Source organism: Dipodomys spectabilis, unplaced genomic scaffold (assembly GCF_019054845.1).
Source record: "Dipodomys spectabilis isolate Male_0828 unplaced genomic scaffold, ASM1905484v1 ptg000140l, whole genome shotgun sequence".
Classification (NCBI taxonomy): Eukaryota; Metazoa; Chordata; class Mammalia; order Rodentia; family Heteromyidae; genus Dipodomys; species Dipodomys spectabilis.
Window position 1 is genome coordinate 21,232,231 of NW_024870817.1, and position 18,014 is coordinate 21,250,244.

The 18,014-nt window shown below is 37.0% G+C and overlaps 1 protein-coding gene across 5 annotated transcripts in view; it reads right to left on the bottom strand.

The window, feature by feature from the left end:
* Positions 1–18,014, bottom strand: part of Msh3 (mutS homolog 3) — a 155,138-nt gene that overhangs the window by 39,435 nt on the left and 97,689 nt on the right. For all 5 annotated transcript variants that reach the window (XM_042690870.1, XM_042690869.1, XM_042690871.1 and 2 more), the window contains one exon: positions 11,841–11,952. In XM_042690870.1, coding sequence (XP_042546804.1) covers positions 11,841–11,952 — 112 coding nt within the window. The remainder of the gene's footprint in view (positions 1–11,840; positions 11,953–18,014) is intronic.

The window sequence follows — 18,014 nt, forward strand, 5'->3', positions numbered from 1 at the left end:
ATACTTCTTTTGGGGAGGGTCCAGTCCTGGGGCCTGAACTCTGGGCCTGGGCACTGTCCCTAAGCTCTTCAGCTCAAGGCTAGCGCTCTACCACTTGAGCCACAGCACCACTTCTGGCTTTTTTCTTTTTGCTTATGTGGTGCTGAGGAATCGAACCCAGGGCCTCAGGCATGCAAGGCAAGCGCTCTACCACTGAGCCACCTTCCCAGCCTGATTATTATTATTATAAATATTTTTATCAAAAAGAAATGATAAACATTTGAGGAGACAGACAGGTTTACCCTGCTTAAATACTATACAATGTACATATGTATCAAAATATAATGTTACTCCATAAGTGTGTGTGTGTGCACATACATGCACACATGCACACACATGCACATGTAGTGAGATTTAAAATCAGGGCCTCTCACTTGCTAAGCCAAGTTATGTATTACCTGCACCATAGTCCCAGCTTTAACTGATAAAAATGTTTGTGTTTATCAGTAAAACACTGAAATTTTAAAAAGAAATATGGGTAGGAAAATTTTGAAACAATTATTTTAAGATATATTTTCACATCTAAAAAGATTCTAGGGGCTTAAAGTCGTTATAACAAGGAACTCATCTTTTTCCCCCTTCTGAGCTGGTGATTGAACTCAAGGCCTTGCACTTATTAGACAGGTGCTCTAATCACTTGAGCCACCCTGTCAGCACCATTTTGTGTTAGTTATTTTCAGGATAAGGTTATATTTTATGCAGAGACTGCCTGAATGTGACTTCCAATTTGTGCTTCCCCAAATCTATGGAATGCCAGCTGATGGTAGAGATAGGAGCCTTGAAACTTTTAAAAACAATTTTGGCCCAGGCTGGCCTTGAACCATAAACCCCCAATCTATGCCTCTCAAGTAGCCTGACTTACCAGAACAGTTAGTAACTTTTTAAAAATATCTTCCATAAAAAAACATACAAGTGAATATCAAATTTTTCACTGCAGTACAGTTTATATCCACAAAGAAAAGCAGAAATAAACTGTCATTAGGAGGTTGAATGTATCTACTTTTATAATTATTAAAGCAATTGGAATACCAATATAATTAGACAGACTTGGGACAAAGGGTGAACTACTTCAGCAGTGATACTCACTAGATACTATGTTGAAAATGAACTATACAACTTGGGGTGAGGGAGGGGACTCAGAAGGGAAAAATTTGGAAAAAACAAGCGAAGAGGTAACACTGTTCAAAAAGAAATGTACTCTGGAGCTGGGAAGGTGGCTCAGTGGTAGAGCGCTTGCCTTGCAGGCATGAGGCCCTGGGTTCGATTCCTCAGCACCACATAAGCAGGAAAAAAAAAAAAAAAAAGAAATGTACTCTGTAACTCCTCTGTACATTAAAGAAATGAATGACAAACAAATTTTTAAAACATAAGATAAACTCACTGGGATATTTATGTATATTTTAAAACATAAAAAACAATATAATGCTAATAGATATATATTTGTCATATAAAATAATAAAAACCATGCATAAGGATGGTGCCATGGAGGCATAGGAGGGGACGAAAATAAAAGTGGGTGGTAATTAATTAGATGCAAACTTACCTGTGTAAACTATCACAAAATGTCACTCTATAACATTAACAGGGGTGCAAAGCAATATGGTCCTTTGCTTTTTTTCTATTTGTTTAAAATATTTAAAAAAAAATTAAAAACCCAAATGAATAAGTTTAGTTATTTCACGGATTGTCATACTGAACAAGTAACTATAAATGCTTATGTAATTTAGGAAAAAGTCACATAACTTCCAAATGGTACCCTTGTTACCTGGATATTCAGAACATTATATAAAAATTGGACAATAGAGAGAAGTCCACAATAGCAAGTGAAAAACACCAAAGCCAGGAAGAACTCAAGAAAGGAAACTCTCTATTCCCTGTGGAGGCTCCCTGAACTGTGCTGTAATATTAGAGAAATTGCCTCAAACATGGCTATCCAACTCTGTGAGCATGTAAGGATGAGTTTTTTCATAGCCAGTAAGCTATAAGAAAGAAAAAATGTATACCCTTTCTCTGATATGAGTGTTCGTATTTGTTGTTCAACTCAGCTTCTCCATCCAATGAGAATTCGTAATTTGTAATTTTTTAAATCTTAATGTAATAAACTGTCAAAAGTAAAGCATATAGTTAGAAGATGGGATCCAGTTTCTCACATTGCCATTTAGTAGGCTCATGTCACTATTTTCTATGGTATTGATATTTGCTCAACAATAGGGAATCAGAGTTATTACTTAGCAAGAATAGCTAAGGGTGGTAACTAAGGGTCGTGGTTCCACCAATGGATGTAATAGCAAGATGTAAAGTCATGCAACTATGAAATCAGAAAATACATGGTGAAACAGTAAAAAGAAATAAAATCTAGGCTTGAGGTGTAACTCAAATGTTAGAGTACTTGCCTAAGTAAGAGGAATAAAATGAGTTCAATCACCAGTCCCTCCAAAAAAGTAAAATAAAATAAAATCTAAAATTGTCAAACCTTCAAAGAAACAACTGCCCGATAAATAAGTGGACTAAAGACTTAAAGAGAAACTTCTCTGAAGAGGAAAGAAGGATGGCCAATAGACACATGAAGAAATGCTCAACCTCTCTAGCCATAAAAGAAATGCAAACCAAAACAACATGGAGATACCACCTCACCCCAGTTAGAATGGCTATCATCAAGAACTCTAATAACAACAGATGCTGGAGTGGATGTGGACAGAAGGGAACCTTACTGCATTGCTGGTGGGAGTGTAAACTTGTACAACCACTTTGGAAAGTAGTATGGAGGTTCCTCAAAAGACTCCACATAGAGTTCCCCTATGACCCAGCAATCCCACTTTCGGGCATTTACCCAAACGATCACAAACAAGACCACACGAAAGCTACCAGCACGACTATGTTAACTGCAGCATTATTTACCATAGCTAAGATATGGAACCAACCCAGATGCCCCTCAGTAGATGAATGGATCAAGAAAATGTGGTATATATACAAATGGAATTCTATGCCTCCATCAGAAAGAATGACATTGCCCCATTTGTTAGGAAATGGAAAGACTTGGAAAAAATTATATTAAGTGAAGTAAGCCAGGCCCAAAGAAACATAGGTCCCATGGTTTCCCTTATTTGCAATAACTATTATATGTCTGAGTCAAGCAGAAAAGGTCACATAAGTTGATGTTAGGGAAATGAACCCTAAGATAAGTATTCAAATGTTTTCTTGTTTTTTTTCCTTTCATGCAATTGTTTCTAATATATTTATAAGATGATTTCTTTGTTGCTTTGTATGTCCCTCCCCCACGATATAACCCATGATTTCACTGTATTTGATGTTGGTATAATTTGTGGAGGGGAAGGGAAAAAACAAATCATTTAACTAGGGATACAGGTGGGCCTATTTCAAGTCGTTGTGTCGTTATGTCGAAAAACAAACTTTACAACTTTGGTGGGGAGTAGAGGGAAGATCGGGTGGAGGGAGGGAGGAGTATGGGAAGGGATGGGAAGGGGAAACAGAGGAGGCAATAATGCTTGATAAGAAATGTACTCGTTATCTTGCCCATGTGATTGTAATTCCTCTGTACGGTATTCTCACAATAAAAAAAAAATCTAAAATTGTCACATGTTCATTTCTAAGTTCCCAGTAACAAGTAATTTTCTGCAAACAATGCTTTCTTTCTTGACAGGTACAGACAATGATTTCAATATTTAAAAACTAATTATGGTAGAGCTATTTTTATAATACCTTCAGGCCACTGGGGGGAAATGTGGCAGTTTCAAAGCGTTTTATTCCCTGAAAATGACAATCAATAGCAGGTGACAGTGAGAAACTCCTCCAGATAAAGTTCTCAGCCACATCTTTGTACTTTTAACCCAAGGTGATCAAGAAAGGGAACAGTAAGGCTGGAAAGCAGTAGTGTGAGTTGAGATGCCATCTTAGCAAACAAAATACTTCCCACCCAGATATTATTCTCTTGGACCGCACTGAGTATAACAGCTGCCTGGAGTCGGGTGCAGGTGGCTCACGCCTGTAATCCTAGCTACTCAGGAGGCTGAGATCTGAGGATCGCGGTTCAAAGCCAGCCCGGGCAGGAAAGTCTGTGAAACTCTTATCTCCAATAAAGTACCAGAAAACAGGAAGTGGCGCTGTAGCTCAAGTGGTAGAGCGGTAGCCTTGGGCTGAAGAGCTGAGGGACAGAGCTCAGGCCCAGAGTTCAAGCCCCACGACCGACCAAAAAAACAAACGAACAAACAAACAAAAAAGAACAGCTGCCTGGAACCCAACCCAATTTCTCCTGTTTATGGATGAAGACCAAGGCCCAAGAAGAATGGTGGCCTATACAAGATGACAGTAAAAGAGATTTGAGTTTATACCTCCTATCATCATGCAGCACTTTCCAACTATCCCTATGCACCAAAAGTAGTACATATAAAAATTTTAAAACAGCCAGGCACTGATGGCTCATGCCTGTAATCCTAGCTACTCAGGAGGCTGACATCTGAAGATCAAGGTTCAAAGCCAGCCCAGGCAGGGAAGTCCATAAGACTCTTATCTCCAATTAACCACCAGAAATAGTGCTGTGGGCTCAAGTGGGTAAAGCGCTTGCCTTGAGCTGAAGAGTTCAGGGGCAGTGCCCAGGCCCAGAGTTCAAGCCCTACAACCAACAACAACAACAAAAAAATTAAAACAAGAGATAAGTCTTAGAATAGAAAGATTTCTGGATCGAGTGATGCTCATGAGGGAAGCAGTACTTTGTTGGGTCTTGAAGGATGAATAGAAGTTCACTCAATGGAGATAGGTAAAGGACATGAAGAAAGAGGAAGACCATCCTGGGCAGAGAGCAAGCAACACAGTCAGAACACACACACAGAAAAACAACAGTTACTGCATCTATATCCTTCCTCATCCCAGTTTCAGAAGCAAGGAGAGGAACAGTACAAAAGTCACAGAAAACAATGATAATTATAATAATAATTAACAATAATGGTAATTAATGGTAACTGTTAATTACCACTAGTATTTTCCTTTAGGTTTTTTTCTTGTTTTTTAATAACACTTTTATCACCATCTATTAGTTAAGGAGGATTTCATTTTATACACCCATACAATACACACCCTGATCAAATTCGCTGTCCCTATCCTGGGGCTCATAATTCAATTATCTTGCTATGTGAAAAGTTCACTGATAGAATCTGTAAGAATTATCTAGCCACAGAATGAAATTACGCTTAAAGCTCGGACATTATTTTATAGTCTATTACTACTGTTCTCCTTGGTCACTAAATATACAAGTAGTGAACAGCTTATGAATATAGTGAAGATCAGCTCATTTGTGGACTTATTACTGTTTTATTTAATAAATAAAACCAAGAGAAATTTCAGAATCACATTTTTAAATTCCCACACATATATTATGCAGATGCAGACAGCTCAGTCAGGCTTGCTTCATCAGCAGTTATATTTTAACTGGTGTATGATCTACCCTTAGTTTTGTTGAAATTTACTTCCCAAAGAGCAATGTAAAAGTTACTGCACTTAGTTTAAGTGAGAAAGTGAAAAGGTTCAGATTTGTTGAAAGGTAGCATGTCTTTAGCAGATGTTGGGTGGCTCTATTATTAAGGGAAAAATGAATCAAGAATCCACAGCATTTATAGTTTTTCATCAATAGCAGTCTCCTTGGAACCATATACCCATGGATACCAACGGTACTGTATTACTTTAATTAGTCTTTTAATTATCAGGTTGCCAATGCAAGCATTTCCAAGACAAGTAGAAGCACTTGTACTGGAAGAAAAGAAGATACTGCAAATCTGTCCTCATCTTTGCCAACTTCAAACACTCATTTATATAAAAAATAAATGTAAGCATTCCACTCGAATACTGTCACACACTGTTAGGGACTGAAGAGTCTCATACACTGCTTGACTTCCAAAGAAGGGATTGAGACTCAGATTCCAGTGTCTAATTCAAATCCAACACCCAAACTTTCATGGCTATCAAAAATCCATCCACAAGAGAGCTGTTTCGTTTAGTAAGCTCACAGCTGTAGGCAAGCTGAGTGCTTACTGTGGAGTTTCCAAGCAGACGTCTTGGTTTTTCGGAGGGCTCCAGGCATGCCAAGATGCTCACTCCCTAACCTTCATGGTGCCACGCAGTGCTGGAGTGGCCAGGGCCACTGACCTGCCTCCTTTGGCACTGAGCAATCTCTTCCTGCTCCTTTTAGTCTATAATGCTATCAAAATGCTATATAATCATTTTCAATGTGTGCTATAGTGAAAAAAAGTTGGAAAGTACTATCTTGCCTTCAAACATGTCTGTTTTAGGAAATCAATCAACATCATCCAACTCAAAAAGCCTCTGGAAGGCCACTTCTTCCCCACACCAACAGGGACCTAGATTCCTAATTTTCCTTCACTGCAATTAATCTGTTAACTGTGAAATCTCCATATAATGCGCTGAAAATAATAATATTTTGTGGAGGAATTAAAACAGGCAAAAATTCCAAGTGAGACTTGGGGATTGCTTCTAGCTATCCTTATTTAGTAGATCTGATTAGGTTCCTGCTATATGTCAGTGATATGTGACTGATACTGGGATTATACCTAACACAGACAGACCTGTTCCCTGTTCTCTTCAAGGCTTCTAGTCTGCTGGAAACACAAACCAAAAAGAGCAATTATAACTTAGTGAAATAAGTATCCAGACCAGGATGGGAAGAAGTAGAGAGGCTGGCATGAGGCAGAGGGGCTTCCTGCCAGAGGAGTCATCCAAGACAAGATGGGAAGAACAAGCTGAGCAAGACAGTGGGGCTGGGTGAGCTGTGGGTGGATGGGAGATGGGAGGGAATGAGATGGGGAAAGATGACATTGTAGGCAGAGGGAAGACCATCTGCTAAGCCCCAGAGGCACTGTCACTTGGGAACTGGAAGAAGTCCAATACTGTTGGAATGCACAGCATGAATTCAAAGGGGAGAGTAATACAAGGTAGAAAAGACTGAAGAATAATGGAGGTGGACATGATGGAGGTTGGATGTACAATCTAGCAGCTACAATATCCCAACAGGAAAGAGAAAAAGGAAAGTGGGGATAGGAGCTTAAAAACTATTCTTAAAATCAGGAGAGAGAAAGTGGGCAGAAAGTTAGCTTGTTCAGATGCACTATAATAATTTCATATTATAACAGAGAATTCCTGAAGGCACACATATAATTTACACACATAAAAGACCTTTCCTTAAAACTGCATGATTATCAAAAGCCACAATGCCTTTTAACCTGGAGGAAATTATTTTCAGGGTTTATTTGATAAATTAATAACCATTAGATATTTTAGATTGGATTTTTACATAGTAACTTTTCTCCCCACTATCCCTATATATAAATTTATATTCTAAAAAATAGAATGCATTCACCATAGCAACAGTTCCATGTCAACTCCTACTCAAGTCAGAAAAAAACCGAATGTAAAAGAAATGAATATTCTAGAATAGTCTAAGGTGCCTACAAGGAAAATAAACCACTCCATTTATTTTGTAAAAATTTAAGTATAAAAGTTCAATGTTTCTTTAAAACATCCTTGTAATTAGAAGGCTATTTTCGTTCTTCACATCCTATTTTATTAAACAGTATAATACACTGTTTAAAAGAAAGCAGAGAGGAGGATAGAAAAAGAAAAAAGAGAAGTCTCTCTTTAAGTCTTTAGTCCACTTATTAATAGGGTGGTTGTTTCTTTGAGGATTTGTTGTTGGGGGATTTAAGTTTCTAAGTATATTTTAGATATGAGACCCTTGTCCACTGTATGGCTAGTGAAGATCTTCTCTCAATCCATGAGCTTTCTATTGATCTTGCTTGCTATGTCCGTTGCCATGCAGAAGCTCTGCAGTTTCATGCTGGATCAAGATTTTATGCCTCCATCAGAAAAAATGACACTGCCCCATTAGTTAGAAAATGGAAAGACTTGGAAAAAATTATATTAAGTGAAGTAAGCCAGACTCAAAGTAACATAGGTCTCATGGTTTCCCTCATCTGCAATAACTAGTATATGTCTAGGATAAGCAGAAGAGGTCAAAAGCTATGTACATATGACCATATAACCTGATGCTAAGTGAAATGAACCCCAAGATAGGGATACAAGAGATTTTATCTTTCTTGTTCTTCTTTTTAATGTACTTATAATGTACTATGTGATTCATTTTTGTTTCTTTGTATGTTGTCACTGTATTTAATTCCAGTGTCTTGAATTTTGTATATATATTTTTCTAATTTGGGAGGGGAAGGGAAATAACAAAATGCTGAAATAAAGATACAGGATGACCTATTGTAATAATGAGATGTACAAAACACTATGTTGAAAACAATCTTTATAACTTGGAGGGCTGGGAGGAGGAGTTGGGGAGGAAAGGGATGGTGGAGGAAAAACAAAGGAGGGAATAACAATGCTCGATAGGAAATGGACTCATTACCTTGCTCATGTAACTGTAACCCCTCTGTACAGTATCTTTACAATAAAAAATATATGTTTAAAAAAAGAATAAACTTGGTCATATGGAAACAAAAAAATTTTTGTTCAAAATTTAAATATGTTCGTAGACAAAAAGAAAAAGAAAAAGAAACAACAAAAGAAATCAATGCCAAGGATAATATGCTTGGGATCAAGTTGATGGGCATGAGAATCAGAAACAGGAAATTATTTTTAAGTGACTTATAACTTAATTTAAGCCAAGCTATGAAATACTAGAACTGTATTAATGTCTCAAAAAAAAAAGCTACATCTACTGGTATTATGGGAACTGAAAAAGAACTTCTTATGCTCAAATAGGTTTCTTTAAAAAATAATAACAGGATTAGTACCTATTAACTTGTTTAATAAATTAATATGCAAATTTTATAATAAAAATTAACACACTCATAGACACTGGGCCTGGGGTTACTATGGTCTAAATGTTGTATTCCCCCAAAAGTCACACTGAAATTCTAAGTTCCCTGGCAGTAGTATTAAATGGTGTGGCCTTGTGACATGACTTGGCCATTACAGTCTGAGGGAGATATCTCATCTTGTCCCATGTCAGTGAGAAAGTACCATTCATAAAGCACAAACAGGCTCCCAACAGCCAAAGCAAACTTAATTTTGGACTTTTCAGCCTCTAAAACTATGGCCAATATATTTCTGTTGTTTATAAGGCACTGAGTCTATGGCACTTGGTTACAGCCTGAACAGGCCAAGATATGGATTATGTACTACCCAAAAGTCACTGTATCAAATGGAGTATGAACATGGATGGAAATCAAAGCTTTTTTCATTTCACTCACCACTCTCACAGCCAGACACATCTGCCAGGCCACACATCTGTCATCCTTATTCACTGCCCAGGATGGAAAACTATTACAGTCCCAAATCCTGATGCTCTGGTCTACTCTCCAACTGCTCTGGCACATCTCAGTCCTCAGAAACATCCCCTAACACATCTACTTTCTAACCACTTTGCTACACTTCGCCTTCATGCACTAAAATGAAAACCTGATAGTCTGCTACCTCCCTGCAGTCCTCTCATTGGAGGATGTGCTTTCTGCTACATTCTGCCCTATGTGCCTCAGGGTTCAGAAGTTGTTCCTAACTTCCTTAGGGCTACCACCTCTGCTCACCCACAATGCAGGGGTCTACAAACCACATGTCTCTAGGCTTCATTCCTTGACATTCCTGGATCACTACCATCTTCTACCACAAGTTATCTTACATGATCTCAACATTTCCATGAATGACTCTCCTAAATTTCTTTTTTTAAGATACTTTTTTATTGTAAAAATACTGTACAGAGGGGTTAGTTACATGAGCAAGGTAATGAGTACATTTCCTAGCAAGCATTGCTGTCTCCTTCTTTGTTTTTCCCCTACATCCCTTCCCTCCCACCTCCACAACTACACTCCTCCCTCCACCCCCACCCCCACCTAAATTGTAATGTTCGTTTTTCAACATAGTGTTTTGTACATCTCATTGTTACAATGGGTCAACCTGTATCCTTATTTAAGCATTTTGGTTTTTTCCCCTCCCCTCCCCAAATTAGAGAATTGTATATACAAGATGCAGGGCACCGACATCAAATACAGTGAAAACAGGGGTTTTATCGTGGGGGTGGGACATACAAAGAAACAAAAAAAAAAAATCACACGGTACATTATAAATATGTTAAACTTTGTTTCTTGATCTCATTTGCCAAGATGTTCTTCTCCCCTTTTGCTACCCACATTTCACGGCCATACTTAAGATCTTGTAATTAACCAGAACACCACCACCTCTGAAATCTCAAGGCAGGTGTTTCTTTCTCTGATTCAATCTCTCTCTCAACTACTGAACCCCATCCTCACATTATTTTATGTTACGTTGACAAAAACTCACTCCTCCGTGAAAACTCTAGTCAGGCTTGTTCTGCTCCCTCTTTTTAACTAGGATTCAGCTACCACTTATGAAAACACTAGACTGATCAAAAATTATTTCATCCATAATTTAAGGTGGAAATCTAAACCCTAGCCTAGTTTCTAAAAGCTTAAGGCTGCATCCTTAGGGCTACTCATGCCCACATACTGTGCCTGCCTGAGAAAACTCTGTTAATAGTAATGTTCGTTTCAGCCAAAGCTTGGTGATAGACAGATAGACCTCTGAAGCCCTTCTTATAGTAATTACTTCAGAAAGCTTACAATTATAAATCCTTTGTCTGCCCCTTTGGCATGTAAATCTTCTATCATCCAGGACTGTTTTCCCAATTAACAGAGAGCCAAATCAGTGAAATGTATTAACACTAGTTAATGAACTCGGAATGGTTTTCATAGTAAATAATGTCATCTATCAGCCCATCCCCTCTCCCTGAATCTTCAATCTCTTTCTAAAACACCTGGTCATCTCTCCTAAGTCAATCAAGTTCAGTTCATTCTGGTTTCTTTTTCTGTATTATAGTAGGATTGTTGTAACATAACATCTATCCTTGCTATTTACTATCTGACTCTATTTGGGCTTTTACAATGTAACTTTATGTAACACATATACTCTGCCACAAGTTCACTTTTTTCCTCAGCTTCAATCACTTGCTAATATTCTTGGGAAACGAATGTGAATTTCTTAATGTAGTATATAAGGGAATTGGCCTCCTCCTCATCTCTGAACATTTCTTTTCACTATGTATTATCTTATTCAACATCTTCACCCTGCTTTGTCTTCCCTCAGCAGGCTGGCATACTTGTTCCACTTCCCTTCCTAGATTGACTTTAATAACCTCACCCTAGAAAACTTGCCTCGATGCTCCCCCATTGGATTAACCTGCTCCTAGAACACCCTGATTTTCAAGATTCTGACTCATACACAGCTATGTAAGGGCAAGGAACCAATCTGTCTTGTTTATTACCTTATTCTCACCTCATCATCTGAGGTATATGTTAAATGAATGAGGATGTTGGACCATCAGTGTCCTACAGAATTCCAGTTCATATGATAAAAATTCTCATTACCAAAATCAGTGAAAACATCTCCAATTCTTTCACAGAGCATTTGAAAATGTAGAACAAGAATCTGCAGAACTAGGGTATGACTCCAACCTCATTGGCATATTTGAGTATTTATGAATGTAAAGAACTTTTTTGACTAAGATAATCCCCTTTAATGGAAAAAAATCTTTCCATTTACAGATAATTTTTCACTGGAAATTGTACTAATTCCATAGTGAGTGGTAAATACAAAGTTATGCCCAGGATCAGTCTGTATATAGCCAAAGTCATAACCTGGAAGGTTGGGAATCAGTGTTATATCTTTTACTTATTTTTTTAGCATAATGTGGTACATACTGATAAATTTGTATTATTGGGAACGTATTGATCCTGTTCTCCGAGTAGCACATCAATCACAGGATGCCTTCCATTTTTTATGATGATTTTCTTTTCTTCTTGTAGAGTTGGCCTGCAAAACGAATTATATCAATTTATGGCATGGAAATAGTTTCTAAAAATTCTTTAAAATAGCATGAAAAAGTTCCATATCTAGACAATAAGAGAGAAGACAAGACCTTAAACATAAATATTAAGAGCCCATTGCACATCTGGGCTGTGGTTCACAGTGGTTCACATCTACTGTAGCTACTCAGGAGGCTGACAGCTGAGAATCATGGTTTGAAGTCAACCTGGACAGCCAAAGGCCAGGAATGGAGGTATGGCTCAAGTGGTAAAGTGCCAGCCATGGAAGTGAAAGCTGAGCAAGAGCACAAGTCCTTGAGTTCAAGCCCCACTGCTGGCACACACACACACACACACACACACACACACACACACACACACTCTCGCATGCACATACGCATACACACACACAAGAATTTGAGTATGAAAGATAAATTTTAACCATAAATCAGTAACTAGATTACTGAGTAACAGTGCGCTGAAGTACAATGGTCACAGAATCTTACAATGGCTCCACTAGTGAAGCCTATCTACTTTTTTTAATTTGTTTTGCTTTTGTAGCACTGAGTTTTGAACTCAGAGCCTTGAGCTTACTAGGCAAGGTATTTGACCACTTACCTGAGCCACATCTCCAGCAACTACCTATCTTTCTAAGACCCTTTTGTCTATTGTCTAAGATCAAATACTATGTTCATCAGAAAAGACTGTTTTGTGCTTATTTCTATTTAAATTATTTTTATCCGTAAGAATAAAAGGAAATTAAGTAAAATTATTTCCAGATTTAATTATTACCTTAATCGAAATATTGTATGTTGGATTTGAAAACAGAATGGTCTCAAAATTTTATATTCTGTTCATTGGAAATCTTTTATTTTTATTTTAACTTTCACTTTTAGCACACCAAAATTAGCATTTGCCTTGCTGTTCATTCTGTCTTACCAGTTTTTACCTACAGCTTTATCTCTTTATCTATTTCTCCAAACCCCCTGAGGCTGCCCTTCTCTACTTCTTCCCCAGAGATGAACAGATCAGATTTCAGCCTCCCATTCCCAACATTTCATGTATTTATATTCACCTGCACGTCACACTGCATGTGATTTCTGTTAAAAACAGCGTCATACGGTCATCTATCAATCCACAACCACTACTTGGATAGTTTATTCAAGTTACCAGTATGCATGAAAAAAAGACTTTGCCATTTACCATCTGGTTCTAATGGACTCTAATATTTTAGCATTAGTTTTACAAATAAGTTTACAGAAGTTAGAATGAAAACAAATTTAAATCATAATTTGTTTTTTTAAATTAAAAACGCACTATATTGCTGAGGATCAAACACAAGCCTTGCCTGTGTTGGACAAGTGTTACTCTACTGAGACACAGCCTCAGCCCACAAAAAACATAACAGAGGGGTGAATTTGTTCACATTATAGTGTGGACATCTGTGGAATTCTCACACCAAAACCTCTTATACAATTAATTCAATTTAAAAAAGAATTTAAGCATGGTGATTCTCTATTCCAACACACTATGCATTATCTGCCTATGAGCTGTCAAGCATGTGTCAGCATTATTCCTTTATAAATTCTAAATTCCACATTAGGATATGTCTAATAGATTATAGTTCATTAGTTCTGATTTTTCTCATACTTCCAGCAAAAATTACAAGACTTTTTGGAGGACTTTTGAAAATAGCTTGAAGCTCATTATTTTCTTTAAAACAGGAGAGCTATAGTCTTTGCTCCACAGCATTTTCGTGTTTAGATTCATAAGCACCGATTCAAATAATCAAATTATTCTATTTCTACATCGTGTGTTCTTTTAGTCTCCTGCCTGTCTACCTACCAACTTTATCAACTAAATTTTTGTGAATAAATCTAAAAAATTATCACATCTTTTTAGAAAACCAGTAAAATCCAAGTTCTTGTCACCAAATATTAAACAATAAATGGTTCCTATAGAATGACTAACTGCAAGAGAATAACACTTTACCTTTTGTCCTGTGTATATCTTATTTATGCCTCAATTCTTGACACAATATTGTCTGCTATACTGTCATCTGAGCCCTCTGTATCTCAAGGTGTGTTTATACAAGGCAATCCACTGTCACCCTGAGCACTCAGGACACTGCTGGCTTCTCTTTATAGTCATCTTCCTATTAATCAAGTAGCTCTGATATGCTACTGTCAATTGTTTTCTCTTTGCCATCAATAAAAACTAGGAAATTCTGAATTCTCAGTTATACTCAATAAAAGCTAGAAAGGGACTACCACCATGGCCCTTGTACTTTTCTTCGAGACCTTCTTCAAAGATGTCTCAGCATTCTGGGCAACACAGTAGGAAAACAAAAGGTGACTGATTATTTTTTCTGCCATTTTGTATCATCACTCTCCACTGTTCTTGTTATAGTTTTACATTACAGTTGAAAAATCTAATTTAAAAAAAAACCTGATATACCTGAAATAATTCCTGAAATGATTAAGTAGTAAACATCAAGACTCTGGAAAAAGATCACTAAAGACCCTCGTCTATTTCAGACTAAAAAAAGGGTTTAATTGACCCATATGATACATATAAAAGAAAATGGGTTTCATTATCTTTTAAAAAAAATAACAAAAAACAGTGAACTTATTCTTTAAGCAACAGACCTTCAAGAAAATGAAATTTGGTCATTCAAATGAGCCTGATGGTATAGCACAGATTAGGGATTATTTCTTGTCAAATTTCTGACATTCTTTTTTTTTTGGTGGTGGTGGGGCCTGAACACTGGGCCTGGGCACTGTCCCTCAGCTCTTCAGCTCAAGGCTAGTGCTCTACCACTTTAGCCATAGCACCACTTCTAGCTTTTTTCTGCTTACATAGTGCTGAGGATTTGAACCCAGGCCTCATGAATGTGAGGCAAGCACTCTACCACTGAGCCAACTTCCCAGCCAGAAATTTCTGACATTCTTTTGAGCCTGCTGCAGGAATGAGTTAATGATTCTCCACTGAGTATTTAGAGTGTTCAAACTTCCATTGTTCTAATTAGTACTACAATAAACAACTAAACATGTCTGGGTGTGGTCCAAATCTTCCTAATTTTCCTGAAGTAGATTTTCTGTCTCATGGTATACATACTTTTTTATTTTGACAGATAAGCAACTATACCTATTTACCTTTACAATAACATAATATGAAAGTTGACTTGTGCCTTCTTTTTTTAAAATTTGGTGTTGTTGGAGTTTAAATTCAGTGCCCTAAACTCACTAAACAGGTACTTAGTCTATTGCTTGAGCCACACTTCCAGCCCTTTTTTTCTTTTTTTTGCTGTGGGTAGCTTTTACACAGGATCTTGCTTTTTTGTACAGGCCAGCCTGAACTAAAATTGTCCTATCAATACTTTACATCACTCCTGGAATGGTATGGGTGTACAATTTCCTCTCCAGCTTTTTCTGATACGATGGAATCATATAAATGTTCTTCCTGGGCTAGGCTTGAACCTTGATCCTCCTGATCCCTGCCTTCTGGGAAGCTAGAATTACTGATATGAGCCAGAAGTGCCTTTATCTTTTCTTATTTTTTTTATTTTTTAAAAAATGTGCTAGACAAATGATGCTGTCTGTTTTAATATGCTCTCATTAATTATTAAGACTGGGCATCTTTTCACCCATTTCTTGGCCATTTCTTGTATTCTTTTTCAGAACACCCCATCAACCACCATTAAATCCTTTGACCCAGAACTCTGACATATAAACACACCACAGAACCAACAACACTAATACTACTTTCCTAAATACTTAAATTCATTTTTCAAACAAAGAGCCTAAAGTATTTCCTCAGTAAAGAATTTAAAATTATCCAGACAGAAGAATATTTAAAAATAGCAAGGACATTAATGTTTTCAGATTACAGAGCATAATTCTTAAGGCAGGATTTTCTTACTTTTAAATTATCTTCTATTTTTATTATTTTGATTGATTTTTTAAGGTGGGGTCTCCCTATGTAGCAATGATAATGTCAAACTTGTGATTCTCCTGCCTCACCTCCCAAATGCTGGGAATACAGACATATACCAGCATTCCTGTAAAGAAAAAAAAAATTTATCCAAGCTGGTTACAGATTTGCTAGAGAAGAAAAGAACTCAAGCATCTATAAAGGCTCTTAATTTTGAACTAAAGTCCTAGGCTCTCTGCACCAAATGAAAACCAATATATCATCTTCATGATAGTGACTTTGCTGGAAGATTTTTACTTCAGGATAAGCTTGTGAGTGGTTTGTTCTACTCTGAAGTGCACACTGACTTATTCTGTTGCTATCAAACTTATGTAATGGTAAAAACACTCCCTGGTAGAGTCAGAAACAAAGGAAGTTTCAGAGTAGAGATGATCTACTAGGACAGACCAGCTATGGAGAGAAGAAAGGGAAAGCATGCAGCTACCCGATGGTGACAGGTAGCTTGATGCTTCCAAGAAAGAGTGAACAGATTGACTGTGTTTTGTATCTGTAAATCTGTGGCTTTCTCTGAACTGCCCCAGAGAAGCAGAAAGTAATCTATATTAGTAAAACAGTATCATAAACAGACTGTAAATTAGAATAGACCTAGAATAAAAACATTTGCCTACAAGTTTAGTTACTATAAATAAAAATACCTTAATAGCATTTAAAGGAAAAGATGACAATTATAAAAATGTAGACGAAGTGTAATAGCTCCAAATGAATTTTAAACCAATATTATGTGTCTGAAATTCACACACATATTTCTTAGATTTCAAGCTTACTTACAAAACTCCCATGTACTGGATTATAATGCCACCACCTACTTAGTTTTTAGAAGAATTAAAATACTAACAATGATTAAATTTAGGTCTTTTTTATTAAAGATAAGGAAGTTTTATAATATCCAATGCATTCATTCTGATTTTCAGATAAACAAATGTGAAGAATAATAGCTTCTATTACAAATTGCTTATTATGAGCCTGACCCTTCTGGAAGTTCAGAGAGCTTACATAACTTTTAAGATCAGTTATTAAATTACTAACTCAAACCTGTGGCTTTCTGATATAAAGGGCATGACTTATGAGGAGATTTTACTTGTGCTTATGCCAATCAAGGGGCTTCTTTGTGTACATATGTGTGGGTATGTATATATGTGTGTATGTGCGTGTGTGTGTACTTATATACTCTATATACTACAAGAGGCCAAAAGAGCAAGAAGAATACGTGACTATAGAATCTAAGACCAAACTTGCTCTCAAAATATTGTTTTAAATTTGATGAGTCTAGAAAGTAATCATATAGTTAGTTGTACTGTGATTAAATGAGGAATATATTTTTACTCTTCAAACAGACTTTGGTGAAATTATACCACAAAACAAATTCTTATATTTTTTAGGAAAGGGACACAAAGGCCCAGTACCTATGTGCATCTGAACATATAAAATAATATTTATCAAAAAGTTCTCCAGGAAATGGAAACAAGAGGTTTTTTTCCTTTGTTGCTGTTTTTGTTTTCGTTTCCTTTTGTCTTGTTTGTTCATTTATCTGTCTTTGGAGGGGTAAGGAAGGTGCAGAAATGGTAGGACAAAGAGTAAACAAATGCAGCAGTGATACTAGACACTACGCTGAAAATGAACTATACAACTTGTGGGGAAAACGAGAGGGAAAACTGGGAGAGAACAAGGGAAGGGGTGGCATTGCTCAAAAGAAAGTGTACTCTTTATCTGACTTATGTGACTGTAATCTCTCAATACCTTATCTTTACAATAACATTTTTTTTTTGGGGGGGGGGGAGAGAAGGGCAGTCATAGGGCTTGAAATCTGGGCCTGGCGCTGTCCCTGAGCTCTTGGGCTCAGGGCAAGCACTCTAACACTTGAGCCACAGCAACACTTCTGGTTGTTCTGGTGGTTAATTGGAGATAAGAATCTCACAGCCTTTCCTGCCCAAGCTGGCTCTGAGCTATGATCCTCAGATCTCAGCCTCCTTAGTAGTGAGGATTACAGGTGTGAGCCACCAACATCCAGCACAATAACCATTTTAAAATGCAATAAAAAAAAAATTCCTAGAACTTGAAGATTCAATCTTAGCAATG